Genomic DNA, 18,544 nt, shown 5'->3' on the forward strand with positions numbered 1-18,544 from the left:
AATGTATGTGTGCTTGCGTAAAGTAAAATACATGAAGGGTGAAGTGTTGTGCACAGCGCACATGTTGAGTGTATGCGCTGGCAGAGTGTGTATATGTAAAGAGCACACAATGGTTAGATATAGAAAAGCTTCAGTGCTGAACAGTGTGGAGGACAGAGTGTGCGTGCTGTAGGTAGCTTGGTAGGGATGCACTGGAGGGAAAGGAAGAGACTCCCTTTGCACTTCAAAAGACTGCTCTTTGATTCAGTGATAGATCACAGGATAAGGGTCTGAACACATCTCAGGAAGGGAGATAGGGCTGATAAGGGAAACATAAGGAGAATGGCTGAGGACCTGGGATGAGGCTTTTGATACACATATGACTGTGGCTGATATCCAGGTGTGAACTCTGGTCATTCCCATGAATTGTGCTGTGGACAATCAGCTTTAGAGTCATGCCTGCTGTGATCGACATCTTTCAGGAATCAAAAAGAAAGGAAGAAATGGCCACTTAAAAAAAAGCAAACCCCCAATGTTAGAAATTGGGTTTTTGGTTGGCAGTCAGGTTACCCCCTGTCCAAGCAAAAGCCCTCACTCTAGACAGGGTAAGTCACACACAATCCAAGATTATCCTGTGCCCACCCTCTGGTAGTTTGGCACGAGCAGTCAGGCTTAACTTAGAAGGCAATGTGTAAAGTATTTGTGCAATAAATCATACAATACCACCATATAGCACCACAAAAATACACCACACAGTGTTTAGAAAAATATATAATATTTATCAGGATAATTGTAGGTCAAAAAGAATAAAGTTGCAATGTGAAATTGTAGAGATATCACTGAAAAGTGATATAAAGTGTCTTAAGTCTTTAAAATGTAAACAAAGTCTCTTTCAAGCACAAGTACCTGGTTTGGAGTGGAAAATCTCCTCAGAGGGCCACAAAAGAAGAGATGCGTGGAAAAAGGGTGTGTGCTTCGATTTCTCCCCAGCACACACGGACTTGCGTCGTTATTTTTCACGCGGGGAAGTCGTGCGTCGTTTTCCGGCGCGCAGACAGTCGCTTTCTGTGGATCGCGGGGATTACCAGATGTCCTGGGTCTGTGCGTGGATTTTCCTGCTTGTTTTCCGGCTGCGCGTCGTTCTGCGGGGCTGCGCATCGAAATTACGATCTCACGGCAGGCGTTGCGTCGATTTCTCCTTTAGAGGTCGGGCAGCGTTGTCCTTGCGAAGCCGTGCGTCGAAGTTCCGGTTGTCCCGAAGGCGTCGCGTCGATCAGCGTCGGTGTGCGGCGTTTTTCTCGCCGCGGAACAAGCTGTGCGTCGAAATTTTCTTTTTGGTCCTGAGACTTCAGGGAACAGGAGGCAAGCTCTATCCAAGCCCTTGGAGAGCACTTTCACAGCCAGACAAGAGTTCAGCAAGGCAGCAGGCCAACAGCAAGGCAGCAGTCCTTTGTAGAAAGCAGACAGGTGAGTCCTTTGAGCAGCCAGGCAGTTCTTCTTGGCAGGATGTAGTTTCTGGTTCAGGTTTCTTCTCCAGCAAGTGTCTGATGAGGTAGGGCAGAGGCCCTGTTTTATACCCAAATGTGACTTTGAAGTGGGGGAGACTTCAAAGAGTGGCTAAGAAGTGCACCAGGTCCCCTTTCAGTTCAATCCTGTCTGCCAGGGTCCCAGTAGGGGGTGTGGCAGTCCTTTGTGTGAGAGCAGGCCCTCCACCCTCCCAGCCCAGGAAGACCCATTCAAAATGCAGATGTATGCAAGTGAGGCTGAGTACCCTGTGTTTGGGGTGTGTCTGAGTGAATGCACAAGGAGCTGTCAACTAAGCCCAGCCAGACGTGGATTGTAAGGCACAGAAAGATTTAAGTGCAAAGAAATGCTTACTTTCTAAAAGTGGCATTTCTAGAATAGTAATATTAAATCCGACTTCACCAGTCAGCAGGATTTTATATTACCATTCTGGCCATACTAAATATGACCTTCCTACTCCTTTCAGATCAGCAGCTACCACTTCAATACTGTATGAGGGTAGCCCCAATGTTAACCTATGAAGGGAGCAGGCCTCACAGTAGTGCAAAACGAATTTAGAAGTTTTACACTACCAGGACATGTAAACTACACAGGTACATGTCCTGCCTTTCACCCACATAGCACCCTGCTCTAGGGGTTACCTAAGGCACACATTAGAGGTGACTTATATGTGGAGAAAGGGGAGGTTTAGGCTTGGCAAGTACTTTTAAATGCCAAGGCGAGGTGACAGTGAAACTGCACACACAGGCCCTGCAATGGCAGGCCTGAGACAAGGAAAAGGGACTACTTAAGTGGGTGGCACAACCAGTGCTGCAGGCCCACTAGTCGCATTTAATCTACCGGCCCTATGCACATAAAGTGCACATTACTAGGGACTTATAAGTAAATTAATAGTCCAATCAGTTATGATTCCAGGTTACCATGTTTTAGGGGAGAGAGCATATGCACTTTAGCACTGGTTAGCAGTGGTAAAGTGCGCAGAGTCTAAAAGCCAGCAAAAACAGTGTCCAAAAAGTGGAGGGAGGCAGGCACAAAGTTAGGGGTGACTACCCTAAGGCTGTCAGGTCTAACATGTGTCCCCCCCAGCTGAAAGTGGGGAGAGCTACCCGACCTCCTGGGAGCTCTCATCCCTAAGGCGGAAGTATCTGGAGAGACCATCAGCATTGGCGTGGTCAACCCCTGGGCGATGTTCCACCGTAAAGTCCATCCCCTGTAGGGAAATGGACCACCTCAAGAGTTTTGGATTCTCACCCCTCATCTGCATGAGCCATCTGAGGGGCCTGTGGTCTGTCTGAACCCGGAAGTGAGTCCCAAACAGGTAGGGTCTTAGCTTCTCCAGTGCCCAGACCACAGCAAAAGCTTCTCTCTCAATAGCACTCCACCTCTGTTCCCGTGGTAATAGCCTTCTGCTAATAAAGACTACTGGTTGGTCTAGGCCCTCCTCATTAAGCTGTGCTAGGACTGCCCCTATGCCATGCTCTGAAGCGTCTGTCTGCACGATAAATTCCTGGGAGTAGTCAGGGGCCTTGAGCACAGGGGCCGTGCACATGGCTTCCTTCAGGGCATCAAAGGCTTTCTGACAAGCCTCTGACCAATTCACCAACCTAGGTTGTTTCTTGGAAGTGAGTTCTGTCAAGGGTGACACAATGGTACCATAGCCCTTGACAAATCTGCGGTAGTATCCTGTGAGGCCTAAAAAGGCTCTCACCTCAGTCTGAGTTCTAGGTGGTTGCCAGGCCTTGATAGTTTCAATCTTGGCCTGGAGTGGCTGCACCTTGCCACCACCCACTAGGTGTCCCAAGTACACCACGGAACCCTGCCCAGTCTGGCACTTACTAGCCTTGATGGTCAGGCCTGCCTGTTGCAGGGCCTGAAGCACCTCCTTGAGGTGAAGCAGGTGTTCCTCCCAGCTGGAACTGTAGACAGCTATGTCATCCAGGTAGGCTGCACAGAAGGCATCCTTGCCAGCTAGGACCCCGTTAACCAACCGTTGGAAGGAAGCGGGGGCATTTTTCAATCCAAACGGCATCACCCGGAACTGGTAATGGCCATCAGGGGTTGAAAATGCGGATCTTTCTTTAGCCCCCTCAGTCAGGGCGATCTGCCAGTACCCTGAAGTAAGATCAAACGTACTCAGGAACTTGGCAGCACCCAGCCTGTCAACGAGCTCATCAGCTCGGGGGATGGGGTGAGCATCAGTCCGTGTGACTGAGTTGAGACCCCGGTAGTCCACACAGAACCGGAGTTCTGGCTTCGCACCTGGGGCAGTAGCCTTAGGGCCCACACCACTGGGCTGGCCCAGGGACTACTGGATTTCTCGATAACCCCTGGAGCTAACATCTTGGAGACCTCCTCCTTGATGCTGGCCTTCACCTTATCCGATAACCTGTAAATTTTGTTCTTCACAGGGAGACTGTCACCGGTGTCAATGTCATGAACACAGAGGTGGGTCAGTCCAGGAGTAAGGGAGAACAGGGGGGAGAACTGCTCCAACAGCTCATAGCAGTCTCCTTTCTGGTTTAGAGTCAGGGAGTCAGAAAGAATGACCCCGTTCACTGACCCATCACCTTCTTGGGCAGAGAGGAGGTTGGGGAGAGGTTCACTCTCCTCTTCCATTCCTTCATCTGTGACCAGAAGCATGTTGATCTCCGACCTCTCAAAATGAGCCTTTAGTTGGTTAACATGGAGCACCCTTAGGGGGCTCCTAGGGGTTTGGAGGTCCACTAGGTAAGTGGCCTCCCCTTTCCGCTCCTTTACTTCAAATGGGCCAGACCAGCGGTCCTGGAGAGCTCTGGGCTCTACTGGCTCCATTACCCACACTTTGTCTCCAGGTTGAAACTCTACCAGGGTGGCCTTCTGGTCATACCAGCGTTTCATTACCTCTTGACTGGCCTCAAGGTTACTTTGGGCCTCTTTCCAGAAGCGGGTCATCTGGTTGCGGAGGGCCAACATGTAGCTAACCACATCCTGAGGGGGTGCCTTTGGAGCTTTCTCCAATCCCTCCTTGACAATGCTTAAGGGTCCCCTGACAGGGTACCCATAGAGAAGCTCAAAGGGACTGAACCCTACCCCCCTCTGGGGGACTTCTCTGTAAGCAAAGAGAAGGCATGGTAAGAGGGCGTCCCACTTACGCCTCATGGCCTCAGGGAGGCCACCAATCATGCCTTTAAAGGTCTTGTTGAATCTCTCCACAAGACCATTAGACTGGGGGTGATAGGGTGTGGTGAACTTGTAGGTTACACCACACGCATCCCACAGAGACTTCATGTATGCAGACATGAAGTTAGTGCCTCTGTCAGACACTATCTCCTTGGGGAATCCCACACGGGTAAATATCCCCATCAGAGTTCTGGTCACCACCGGTGCAGTTACGGTCCTCAGAGGGATTGCCTCTGGGTAACGGGTGGCATGGTCCACCAAAACCAGGATGAACCTGTTGCCTAAGGCAGTTTTGGGGTCCAATGGACCAACAATGTCGATACACACCCTTTCAAAGGGGGTGCCAACGACAGGAAGTGGAATCAGGGGGGTTTTAACCCTTTTTCCTGCTTTACCACTGGCCTGGCAGGTAGGACAAGATCTGCAGAACTTATCTGAGTTTGTCCTCATTCTGGGCCAATAAAAGTGGGTGACAAGCCTGTCAAAGTTCTTGCCTTGCCCCAAATGTCCTGCCAGGGGAATGTCATGAGCCAGACCCAGTAGAAAGGTTCGGTAACACTGGGGGACCACCAGCATACGTGCTGCCCCGAAGGCCGGAACCTTAGGCTCACTGTAGAGGAGATCATTCTCCCAATATATATGGTGATCGCCAGAGGCTTCACCTGCCGCCTGGTTTGAGGCTTGTTTCCTCAGACCTTCCAGAGTGGGACACTCTTTCTGCGCCTTGCAGAATTCCTCCCTGGTGGGTCCACCCTCAACTTGCCAGCCAGCAAGCTCAGGTAAGTCACCTAGGGTGGCAATGTCTTCCCCAGTTGGCTCGGGAGCCTCCTCCTCAGGAGCCCCGTCAGCCACTGCGGGAACTTCTGGGGCCGGTTTCCCGCGCCCCTTGCCCCTCCTCTTGGCAGCTCTCTGGGCCATTGTTCCAGGCTCCAGACGCCCTTGACTTCCCTCTCGGTCAGCCATGGACCGTGTGGTCATGCAGACCCACTCAGGTAACCCTAACATCTCCAGGTGAGACCTGAGCTCCACTTCTTTCCAAGCAGTATGCTCAAGATCATTGCCTAACAGACAATCTACAGGCATGGCAGGACTCACAGCTATTTCAGAGTACCAGAGACCCCTCCCACTCAAAGGGAACCAGAGCCACCGGTAGGTGACTCTCACGATTGTCAGCGACTATGACCTGGTGGAATGTATTAGGGACTATCTGCTCTGTTGACACCAGCTGACTCTTGATAGTAGTCATACTGGCTCCTGTGTCACGCAGAGCTTCCACCTTCTGCCCATCAATGGTGACCCACTGCCTGTACTTGGAAGTATTTTGGGGCATGTGGGCTTTGGGCACCATTTCTCCTTCTCCCAGGGACACTAGGGAAATCTCTACCTGTTCCCCAAAGCTATCTGAGTCCATCTCCCCCAGAGCGCTACACTAGTCAACCCAGGTGCCTGTCCAGTAGTGGACGGTGCTCTCTTGGAGCACTGGGGGTCGCCTTTATAGTGACCATACTGGTAACACTCCATGCATTTGGGGTTGGATTTTCCTGACCTGTCATATGTCCCTGGCTTTTTCCCAAATCTGGAAAAGGAAGGGTTGCCACCCCCTCCCTGGGAATTCTTTTGGGGGCCTTTGGAGAGTTCCTTATCTGTAAGTTTATCTCCCCCCTCTTTCTTCTGTTGGGAACCCTGACCACCTTTGTGGGTGTCCCCCCCAGGTACCTTTTTGGACACTCTGGTGCTAACCCAGAGGTCCGCCTCCTCAGCAAGCTTCCTGGGATCAGTCAGCTTACTATCCACTAAGTGCTGGCGCAACTCTGTATAAGTAGTATTAAGCATATGCTCTCTCAGAATCAAGTCATATAAACCTTTATAATCATCTACTTTGTTGCCCTGCACCCATCCATTCAGTGCCTTACTGGAGAAGTCAAAGAAATCTACCCATGTTTGTGTGGTTTGTTTGATGCTGTCCCTGAACCTCTGACGGTATCCCTCAGGGGTCAGCCCAAACTTGGCAGGTAAAGTGGCTTTCTTAAGTGGGTATGTGTTTTGATCAGGTTGATCCAATGTGAGGAGTGTATCCCTCCCCAATGGCGGTACATAACCCCACATAGCTACCCCCCATTGCCCTTCAGGAACCTCATGAGCCCTTAGTGCAACTTCATAAGCAGCTAACCATTTATCTATGTCATCTCCCACCACAAAACTGGGCACCACATTTTTGGATATACGAACGTTATTTTCTCCAGCAGGTCCTGTCAGTATGCTGCCACCATTATTGCTGGATTCAGACTGTTTTGCCTTGAGGTCCAGCTCCTTGAGACTCAGTTCATGAGCCAATAAGTTTCTTTTCAGCCAAGGCTCTCTCAGCTGCAATCTCTCGGGCTGCTCTTTCAGCCTCAGCTTGCTTGGCTTCTCTTTCTGCCCTTCTCTCCTCCTGTTGAGCCTCAATTTTCAGTTTTGCCATTTGCAATTGGAACTCCCTTTCCTCTCTCCTTTCCTCTGCGGTCAGGCTTTGCACAGAGACACTGCTCCCTGGTCTGGAAGGGGGCACAATTGCAGTGGTAACACCATCCACAGATAGTGAAAAATCCTCCGAGGGGCCATTTTCTGGCTCCTCTTCCTCTTCTAAATGGGCTTCTGCCCAGGCCCTCAGCGCCACTTGAAAGTCCTCCTTTTTGGAGGCCCCTTGGGTGGGTTCCCTCATTGCCCTGCAGAATCCTCTTAGTTGTTTGACCGTATATGTATCCAACCGGACTAGGTCAAAGTCTCCTATCTGAGACCCAGTCAGAGACATGTTGAGTGAGGATTTAGTTTTTGAAAATTGTCAGGAAAAAACGAATTTGCAAAAAGAGATAAAAATCAAGTTGACCTTCAACTGTGGGTAGGTAGTGAAATACTTAGCTACTGTATGTCACTGCACAAATACAAGTCCTATCCTCACCGCTGATCACCAATGTTAGAAATGGGGTTTTTGGTTGGCAGTCAGGTTACCCCCTGTCCAAGCAAAAGCCCTCACTCTAGTCAGGGTAAGTCACACACAATCCAAGATTATCCTGTGCCCACCCTCTGGTAGCTTGGCACGAGCAGTCAGGCTTAACTTAGAAGGCAATGTGTAAAGTATTTGTGCAATAAATCATACAATACCACCATATAGCACCACAAAAATACACCACACAGGGGGTCATTCTGACCCCGGCCGGCGGCGGAAGCCGCCGGCCTGGCTGGGGCTGCCAGAATACCGCTGCGCGGTCAAAAGACCACCGCGGGTATTCTGGGTTTCCCGCTGGGCTGGCGGGCGACCGCCAAAAGGCCGCCCGCCAGCCCAGCGGGAAACACCCTTCCATGAGGATGCCGGCTCCGAATGGAGCCGGCGGAGTGGAAGGGGTGCGACGGGTGCAGTTGCACCCGTCGCGAATTTCAGTGTCTGCATAGCAGACACTGAAATTCTCAGTGGGGCCCTCTTACGGGGGCCCCTGCAGTGCCCATGCCATTGGCATGGGCACTGCAGGGGCCCCCAGGGGCCCCACGACACCCCATACCGCCATCCTGTTCCTGGCGGCCGAAACCGCCAGGAACAGGATGGCGGTATGGGGGTTGGAATCCCCATGGCGGCGCAGCAAGCTGCGCCGCCATGGAGGATTCCCCAGAGCAGCGGAAAACCGGCGGTACACCGCCGGTTTTCCCTTTCTGACCGCGGCTGTACCGCCGCGGTCACAATGCCCAAGGGAGCACCGCCAGCCTGTTGGCGGTGCTCCTGCGGTCCACGGCCCTGGCGGATTTTACCGCCAGGGTCAGAATGACCGCCACAGTGTTTAGAAAAATATATAATATTTATCAGGATAATTGTAGGTCAAAAAGAATAAAGTTGCAATATGAAATTGTAGAGATATCACTGAAAAGTGATATAAAGTGTCTTAAGTCTTTAAAATGTAAACAAAGTCTCTTTCAAGCACAAGTACCTGGTTTGGAGTGGAAAATCTCCTCAGAGGGCCACAAAAGAAGAGATGCGTGGAAAAAGGGTGTGTGCGTCGATTTCTCCCCAGCACACACGGACTTGCGTCGTTATTTTTCACGCGGGGAAGTCGTGCGTCGTTTTCCGGCACGCGGACAGTCTCTTTCTGTGGATCGCGGGGATTACAAGATGTCCCGGGTCTGTGCGTGGATTTTCCTGCTTGTTTTCCGGCTGCGCGTCGTTCTGCGGGTCTGCGCGTCGAAATTACGATCTCACGGCAGGCGGCGCGTCGATTTCTCCTTTAGAGGTCGGGCAGCGTTGTCCTTGCGAAGCCGTCCGTCGAAGTTCCGGTCGTCCCGAAGGCGTCGCGTCGATCAGCGTCGGTGTGCGGCGTTTTTCTCACCACGGAACAAGCTGTGCGTCGAAATGTTCGGTGCACGGAGCGTCCAAGTGAAAAAGAGAAGTCTTTTTGGTCCTGAGACTTCAGGGAACAGGAGGCAAGCTCTATCCAAGCCCTTGGAGAGCACTTTCACAGCCAGACAAGAGTTCAGCAAGGCAGCAGGCCAACAGCAAGGCAGCAGTCCTTTGTAGAAAGCAGACAGGTGAGTCCTTTGAGCAGATTGTCAGTTCTTCTTGGCAGGATGTAGTTTCTGGTTCAGGTTTCTTCTCCAGCAAGTGTCTGATGAGGTAGGGCAAAGGCCCTGTTTTATACCCAAATGTGCCTTTGAAGTGGGGGAGAGTTCAAAGAGTGGCTAAGAAGTGCACCAGGTCCCCTTTCAGTTCAATCCTGTCTGCCAGGGTCCCAGTAGGGGGTGTGGCAGTCCTTTGTGTGAGAGCAGGCCCTCCACCCTCCCAGCCCAGGAAGACCCATTCAAAATGCAGATGTATGCAAGTGAGGCTGAGTACCCTGTGTTTGGGGTGTGTCCGAGTGAATGCACAAGGAGCTGTCAACTAAGCCCAGCCAGATGTGGATTGTAAGGCACAGAAAGATTTAAGTGCAAAGAAATGCTTACTTTCTAAAAGTGGCATTTCTAGAATAGTAATATTAAATCTGTCTTCACCAGTCAGCAGGATTTTATATTACCATTCTGGCCATACTAAATATGACCTTCCTACTCCTTTCAGATCAGCAGCTACCACTTCAATACTGTATGAGGGTAGCCCCAATGTTAGCCTATGAAGGGAGCAGGCCTCACAGTAGTGCAAAACGAATTTAGGAGTTTTACACTACCAGGACATGTAAACTACACAGGTACATGTCCTGCCTTTCACCCACATAGCACCCTGCTCTAGGGGTTACCTAGGGCACACATTAGAGGTGACTTATATGTGGAGAAAGGGAAGGTTTAGGCTTGGCAAGTACTTTTAAATGCCAAGGCGAGGTGACAGTGAAACTGCACACACAGGCCCTACAATGGCAGGCCTGAGACAAGGAAAAGGGGCTACTTAAGTGGGTGGCACAACCAGTGCTGCAGGCCCACTAGTAGCATTTAATCTACCGGCCCTATGCACATAAAGTGCACATTACTAGGGACTTATAAGTAAATTAATAGTCCAATCAGTTATGATTCCAGGTTACCATGTTTTAGGGGAGAGAGCATATGCACTTTAGCACTGGTTAGCAGTGGTAAAGTGCACAGAGTCTAAAAGCCAGCAAAAACAGTGTCCAAAAAGTGGAGGGAGGCAGGCACAAAGTTAGGGGTGACTACCCTAAGGCTGTCAGGTCTAACACCCAACTTAAAACTTCAATGACCCTGACCCTAAATCACATTTGGTGTCTGGAAAAGGACTATTAAAAAGGGAGAGGGATATAGTCCCCAAACATTTGTCATCCACCAAGCAGCTAGACAGGCTGTGTGAGAAGGGAAAGCTCTGCAAGACTTCTGCCTGTGACCAGGACTGGTTGTAATGGTCTGCTAGCCTCCCTGCTGGGTAAGGAAACATCACCCAGTACAACAAGATCACCTGCCTGGGAGCCTGAAGTACCAGCTCCTGCCTGCTTTCCAAGACCAGTGTACACTGTGAGTAAAAGGAGAGCACTGGAGGGAGCAAAGTCCAGTGGGGACCCGTGCAAGAGGATTTCCTGAACTAGGTGTGAGGCTGTGCACCAAACGGGCCATTGCCCATGTACCGGATAGGGTCTGTGACCCCCGTATGCCAGGGGACAGCCACTGGAGACTGAACCAAGAGTAAAGTGCTGTGTGGGCCTGGGCGAGCCTGTTTTCCCTTACTGCTGTGACCCCATATGCCAAAGGGGACCACCAGTAATGTTTTCACTCATGAATCACTGGAGCCTGTGACTGTCTTGGCGTGGGCGTTCAAACCAAGAAAGTTGGCACTCATGTTTTCCAAGTACAGCTGCAACCCCATATTCCAGGAGGGGCTGCCAGTACCAATGTGCCAAAGGATTCAGATTGTTATTAGAAGAGGAGAGAGAGGCTACGTCCTGCGAGTTGGAACTGTGCTGCAAGGGAACTGCACCTGACTGAACAGAGGGCTGGTGAAATTGCTTTGGATGACATTAAAACCCACTGGTGGCGTCCATTTGGGAGCTGAAGAAAAGATTCCCTTCCCCCCTCTGAGCAAAGGAAACGTACCCTGTCTTCTGGAGCAGGGAAGTGCTCTGACATCTGAGAGCCACTCAGGAGACAGAGCCTGCACCTCCCGGTGATGCAGCATTGGCCGCAATCAGCCCGATTTCTCCAGACACAGCAGGACTCACAGATGCACCTTGAAGGAGCCCGCTGCAGCGTTGAACTCCTCCATGCTGCAAGAGCAGGAAAGATGTGAACAGGGCCAGTTAGGCCCCAGGAAACTTGCTGCTGATGGTGCTGCAGCACCATTCACACCTTTGACTAAATCCATACAAAGGGAGAACTCTTGAGTACAGCCTAATAGTCTGTATTCTCTGATGCAGAAACCAATGAATGGGGAATAACTCCTAATACATTACGCAAAGGAGGATGGGACAGAAATTTGCATGAAAACTATTAGAACTCCAACCTCAAGGGCAATTGTGTTGTTGCTTCTAAACGTCTTACTTCTGTACATGTGCAGAAGTAGAAATAAAATACTACTTTTCATATAAAAGTGGCATTCACTGACCTGTATCTACACCCCCCACCGAGAATGCCTTGGCTGCTTGACTACTGCTACCACTGAGAGTCAAGTCCAGAAAGGGTACTTGGCCCAGTTGAGTGGGATCAACAATAGGTCAAGCAATGGGACAACACAAATAAAACTCTTAACCACCATGGTTGGACCCAGTAGCCCCTGATTGCCCCATAGCCCTTTGAAAGGGGTTCCTGACCTTGCACTGTGCAGCACAGCAGCTTTTTTGCTGCTTTGCTTTGTGCTTAAAATGAATACACCTGGCCATCAGTGTTAGTAACCACAACATGTCACATGGGGGCTGGGGAGGGGTGCTGCCATTCAGAGTTTGGAAACAGGTGCAAGTGCAATGGGTGTAAAGGTAAATAGTTTCGATGTGACAGGAAGAAGTTGGGAATAGGTGAGGAAGGGATTTGGAAATGAGGTACAGAAATTCAAAGATGGCTCTTACTTGCTGCGTTGCTACAAAGCCTACAACGGTAGCTGAGTAGGAGCATGTAACTTGGAAGACTGCCTCCTGCAATGGTCAACATTTTGGGGAGAGAGTTGGAGCAGATTATGTTTATGTTAACCAAATTGAATTGGGCTGCAGTAGCAATCTTGATGATAAAGGAAACTTTAGTGACATAACATTAGAAGGTACGAAGCACAGAACTTAAAAAGCGACAAAGCGATCTGTTACAGGTGCAGCACTAACATTCTAGAACAGTGGTTCCCAACCTTTTGACTTCCACCTTATCAGTACTGGAACCCGGGGACTCCCACTGAATCATTATTGGAATCATGGGACTCCCCAATAAGTCATTACTGAAAGCTGAGGACCTAATTTGTTAATATATGCAGTCACGGATGCCCTGAGGAGGCTTCGTGGACCCCCAGCGGTCCCCGGACCACAGGTTGGGAACCACTGTTCCAGAACTCTTCCTCAATTGGTTTGGCACGTTTAGAAAGACTACTCCAATTCTGAAACTAAAAACTTTCTTATTCAAACCACATCTGGAGTAGGGGTTGTGCTTGCTAGCTATCAATATTTTCCTCTAGCTCTCCTCTGATCTTTCTTTTGAGCTAATCATTCTTTCTTTTCCTCTTCTCCAGTGTTGATCACATGGTTTCGTTCCCACCTCCTGATCTCTTTTGTCTTGTTTCACCTCCCTATTGGTGTGTCACGATGTGGCTTTGATGTTTAAATTTACACAATCTTTCCACTTACATGCTTCCTTGCTTTTGTAATAGTGACAGTGCTATGTATTATGTTGTTCTACTGTACCCTTTGCGGATGCCTCTTGAGCTGAGTGTGCTCCATAAGAATGCATAAATAAATAAATATAAGGACTGATTGATTATTTTGCTGTTAAAGCTGATATAACTAAAGGGATTGGGATGATGATGTGAGGAGACACTAAGGGGCATATTTATACTCCATTTGCGCTGAATTTGCCTAATTCGTTTTTTCTCAAATTCAGTGCAAAACTAACTCCATATTTATATTTTGATGTTAGACCCGTCTAATGTCAAATTATTGGAGTTTGCACCATTTTTTTAGATGCGTGAACCTACCTTGCGTCAATGAGATGCAAGGTAGGCGTTCCCATTTAAAAAATGGTGCTAATCGCATAGCCCCATATTTATCCCCATGTGCTAAAATGACGCACAGGTGGGAGGAGAGTCTAAATAATGGTGCACAGCTTGCTTTGCACCCCTATTTAACGACTGGGTCAGAGCAGGCAATAGGGGACCTGTGGACCCATTTCCATGGTTAAACACCATAGAATGGGTCCACAGGTGCCCTCCTCAATCCCCAGGAACACCCCCACCCACACGAGAGGGACACCAGAAGATGGAGGACCCCATCCCAGGTAAGTAGGGTCAGTACAGGTAAGTATTTAAAAATAAAAGTGCCATTGGGGGCCAACTTGGGGCCTCCTGCATGGTACAGGGTGCAGTGGCCATGCCCAGGGGACACTGGTCCCCTGTGCTGGCCATTGGGATGGGGGGCATGACTTCTGTCTTTTCTAAGACAGGAGTCAATGTGGTATGGATGGTTTTGCGTCAGAAAATGACCTTAGGCTGGTTAGAGGGTTTTTTTTTGCCTCTAACCAGCCTAACATCATTTTTTGGTGCAAAACCCCCTTCTCTCATTTTTTTTTTTACACTAGCCCACCCTTTGCGCTGGCCTGCGTCATTTCATAAATATGGCGCCCGGCTGGCACTGAGAAATGGTGCAAGCCGGTGCTAAACATTTTGATGCAAAACTACGTTAGTGTAGTTTTGCATCAAAACGTATAAGTATGCCCCTTAGTGAAGAGCAATATAGCCTTTGAAGTGGTGAATTGTTGCAAATAGTTGGGGTTTGCGCATATTTAAGTATCATAAAATGTGCACCTACCAGTAATACAGGTTAGAAAAGATGAGGCAAGCGAGAATGAGAAAATTATTGTGCTTACATTGGATTCTGATTCTATATTTAATCTAAATATTTTCTACCACGTAAATGTTGTATTAGCTGCTGGCTTAAAACAAGACACCTTCTTTAATCACATTACCTCGTGATTTAATTTTCTTCTATCTTCCTGAATTTCTACAAACACCGAGACACTTCATCGACGCCTGTAAACGATGTGACCCACACAAAAACGGACTTATCTACCTACAGGCACATTTCCCAAAAGTGTGTTTTAAGTCTCAACTAACTCCCTTTGCCTCGAAGTAGCAAATATTCAGAGAGATTATGTAATTTGGATCAAAGCTTCTGAATCAGACATTCTATTACAGTTTTATCTTACCATGTTGGAGTTATGAGAGTTTTAATAGCTAACCACTTATCAAGGTCAGGGTTACTTTAAGGCTACTTTACCTCTGGCTGGACTAATTCTGGTATATTGTGTTATCCTGCCTCTAACTCCAAACACTCATATACTGACACTTTCCAAAATTTGTAGGTGTGTAATACCGATTTTAAACGAGCATTGGCAAAGCCAGTACGTCTCGCCTCTGCAAGATCTGCCATTGTCAATTTTTTTAGACAAGTTGAGCAGCAGCAAGAGCTACTGTGAAAAATTGCTTGAAGTCAAGTAAAAAAGCGCTATGAGCTGGCCAGCGCTGACGTATCATAGTGCCTTTTTTTAAGCCTGGTTGCATAGCAGCCCTCGCTGCTTTGCAATATGTTAAAAAAAAGAGGGAGGATGCAATATGAGAGAAGTGCTTGGGAATCGGCAGGGAGCACCAGATAGGGGGCAGCATGACAGAGAAGGGATGGTTGGGAGGGGAAAGAAGAAACAGCACCTCAATCACAGTGTGAGCAACAGACAAGCACTAATTAAGTTCAATTAATCTGAGCTTGGTCCACGCTCCACAGAAAGAAATGGAAGTGACTATTGGCCTGCACTGGCCAATTTTGAGGCAGCAAAGAGAGTTACACTGAAGCCAACAAATGGTAAGCAATTGGCAGGCTCCAAGCCCATTATTGTAGACAATAGAGTCTCACAAGCAAGAATACCTGCAGCTCATGGTCTGTCACAGGCTTGACCTACAAACAAATACGCTAACATACCGCACACATTTTAGTTGAATACACTTATTCCAGCTGCTTAAAATTGAATGATTTGACATTCTCTTATTTACAACAAAACACATTCTAACTGTTAATCAGAATATAAAGCATCTCAGAACACCATACCAGTTGTCAGCTGGATGAAAGTAATTACTCCTAGTGATATGGAATCCACTAACCCATGTCCTTTAAAGCGATTTTGCTTTTGAATGACGCTAGCCCATATTAATGTCAACCCCCTCTCGCTTAGGGTGCCATGATGGTTAATGTGTCAGCAGAAGGACAAAGCGCTGCATTGAGTAGCAATCGTGAGCACCTCAGTGGTGTCTGGCTACTTACCTGCATCGACACTTGCCAGGGCCAAGAGTTGGGTTTTGCGGGATAGCCGTTGACGATGCGAGGAATGGTGATCTGAGGTGGGATGGTGGGCTTTCCACACTGATCTGGCCAGTCTGGAAAAATACAACGTCAAAATATTAGCTGTTGGCATTGTAGAATGATGTTGTGGTGTTGCATTGCTCAATAGATATCTTTTGGCAGCAGAGATCGTAGTCTGGTGAAAAACATAGGCCCTATACATGTTCGGGGCGAAAAAATATGTACTTATACACCATTCCCACCAGTGGTCGTATGACTGTGGACTATCACTGTGAAAAGGACATTTCAAATGAAAGTCACAGCCATCTGCCTGTACCCAGCAATTATAGTATGTGAACCACATCGAAGAATGCGAGCAAAAAAGAGATGGGGGTAGCCCCATAGACAAGTATGTCTGAGCCTTCCTGCATATTTTCTCGACTGTCAATATTTCCATGCTTTTTACTCTTTGATTCAAATATATGAATAATCAACAGTCTCTTTCTAACCTCTTTTACTATACTCCCATCTATTTGGTGCTTAATTTGTAGAACAATAAGTGGTGGGACCCAACGTTTCAATCAGAAACCCGTGCCCGGCGCCATCGATGGTCAAGGTGCTGAAGATCAAGACTGCATAGCCTGGATACCCTCATACCTCTTTAATCCATCAGAGACCCCCTGCTTTATCTCACTCTTGCTGTTGTTTACATCCCTGCTTCTCTCTTTGTCACTGTTTTTCTGTCTTTTTCTTCATCTTTCTTTCTCCCTTTTGTATTTTACTCTTTCTTGCTGTGGGTGAGAGTCTGTTGAGAGACAAAGAAAGTGCCGGTCTTCCCGAAAAAGTGCCGGTGAGTCCCACCTGCAAGCCCCGGCTCAAATTAAGCACTGATGTGTGCACTCTCCCAAATTTAAGTTCCATCATCTGATTTAAAGAGCAGTGAAGAAAGCAAAAGTGTGCAATTGGTATAGCAGATATATTTAAGTAGCAAAATATTTACATTAATCAAGAAATAAGTGGAATTTTGTCTAAAAGTGTGGGTGTTAACACATCTGACAGCAATGACAACTAAAGAGAAAATGGTAATAACAACTGTCATAAGCTCTCAATCAATGTCCCACTCAATTTAACTGGCAGTGGTAATATTTACTTAAACGTCACATGGAAACCTTGATTTGGTTCTGAAACATGCACCACACACACGGCAGCTCCCACAAGTTATTCAGGTAATCCATACATAATGGTTGCATGCTGGGGTTGCAACCTGGATGTTCTTCATTAGCAATAAAGGCCACTTGTGCGGGGGCAATAGAGGAAAAGGAAAACATCTTGGAGAAACCGGACACGTTTCGGCCTCCTGTATATTTTACTAATCAAGCACTCAAAATGCATCGACTGTATACACCCAAATAATGGCCACTGTGAAAATGAAGAGAACCACAGATCAGTATCAGTAGCACTGATCCTGCAACAGAGAAGGTTTCCACTGCCCTTTATTTATGTGCTAGAGCCTCCTTATGACCACAATGGCCACAAAGACTTAAATGAGCTTGTGCTTGCAGGAGATGTTGGATATTCTGATGCATTTTATATAGTCTTGCATACATTTGTCAAGAGATGCTGCTATACTTAAAGGGACGATGTTCAGCGAGTTTGTCTTGGAGAGGCTGTTGACTGTGCTTGTTGTCGCTGGCAGTGTGAACACACAATTAGTACTGCAAAAAGCAAATGATCAGTGCCAGTGGCATTTCAAACTCAATTTGTTTTTAAGAGCCTGAGAGGGGCGGGCAAAGCACTACCTATATATTTATATATTTTTTTAGACATATATAGATATATATAGAAACAGCAACCCACTCTGGAAGCAATGCTACCTGTCCTAGTTGTACCATGGGTTACAGAGATTAAGCCCCCTTGAACGAAGTGCCTGACAATACAAGGAGGAAAAAGCAACATGCACTAAAATAGTAGGGAGGTTCCTGAAAGACCTTTTGTATATAGGTAACTGTAAGACCAGGGATGGAGCAGAGCTGAAGGTGGCAGGCCAAATTCAGAGCTGGAGCTAAAAAGCATTGGAGCTGAGCTGGAGCAGGCAGGGCTGCAGCCAGATGGAATATAGAGAAGCAGGAACTGGAACAACAGCAAGAGTTGGTTCAGAACCAGGAACCAAAAACCCCAACAGAGGGAGGAACCTGTTTGATTTGTGATGCACTGGTACGCTATTCAGAGTTTCTTAATATACTGTTTGGACAGGGACCACCTGACAGGAAGGGGCTGGTCTCAGAACGAAACATACTGGAATACTGTTGATAATCGGTGGGCATCTTGGAGTGGAGTGTGGCTAGGTGGCTATCTTGGAATGCAGTATATATGAAGGACAGTTGCAACTGGAACTAGCCACTCACAGCTTTTGTCTTTTGTGGTCCAGAATCCTAAAAAAGGCATGGTAGCACACATAACCTTTGCTCCCTTGTATAGTAGTATCAACTACATGGCAACAAGATAGTGGTGAAAAAGCTATAACTAATAAGTCACTACGTGCTCTATTTAAATGTGAAATGTAAAAATGCACTAGTATAATTTGGAAGTGGCTATTTATCCACCCACTGGCCAAATAGTATATCACTTCTGCTATTTACCAAAGAGCCAGCAAAATAGTATCTAACCCTGCTATTAATCAGCAGTCAGCCAAATATCTGAAACTTGACTGTTTATGTGGCTGCAGATTAAATAGCAGAGATCATGTACTGTTTGAGCGGTGTCCAGATAAGAATGTGAAGGAAGTCTTTATGTAGCTGTGCATGAAGAAAAAGGGACCATGGGCAATGACAGGTTGGTGGCCATCTTCTAATGCGGTGAAGGAAACTGTGTGAAGTATTTGAAAGTAAATGCATTTGTAAATGTACACACGTTTG

At 47.8% G+C, this 18,544-nt stretch overlaps 1 protein-coding gene across 1 annotated transcript in view; it reads right to left on the reverse strand.

The window, feature by feature from the left end:
- LOC138290716 (ovochymase-2-like) overlaps nucleotides 1–18,544 on the reverse strand; it is a 559,559-nt gene that overhangs the window by 286,941 nt on the left and 254,074 nt on the right. The window contains exon 12 of the mRNA XM_069230265.1: nucleotides 15,612–15,724. Within this exon, the coding sequence (XP_069086366.1) occupies nucleotides 15,612–15,724 (113 nt within the window). The remainder of the gene's footprint in view (nucleotides 1–15,611; nucleotides 15,725–18,544) is intronic.

The sequence above is a fragment of the Pleurodeles waltl genome, chromosome 1_1, assembly GCF_031143425.1.
Source record: "Pleurodeles waltl isolate 20211129_DDA chromosome 1_1, aPleWal1.hap1.20221129, whole genome shotgun sequence".
Taxonomy (NCBI): Eukaryota; Metazoa; Chordata; class Amphibia; order Caudata; family Salamandridae; genus Pleurodeles; species Pleurodeles waltl.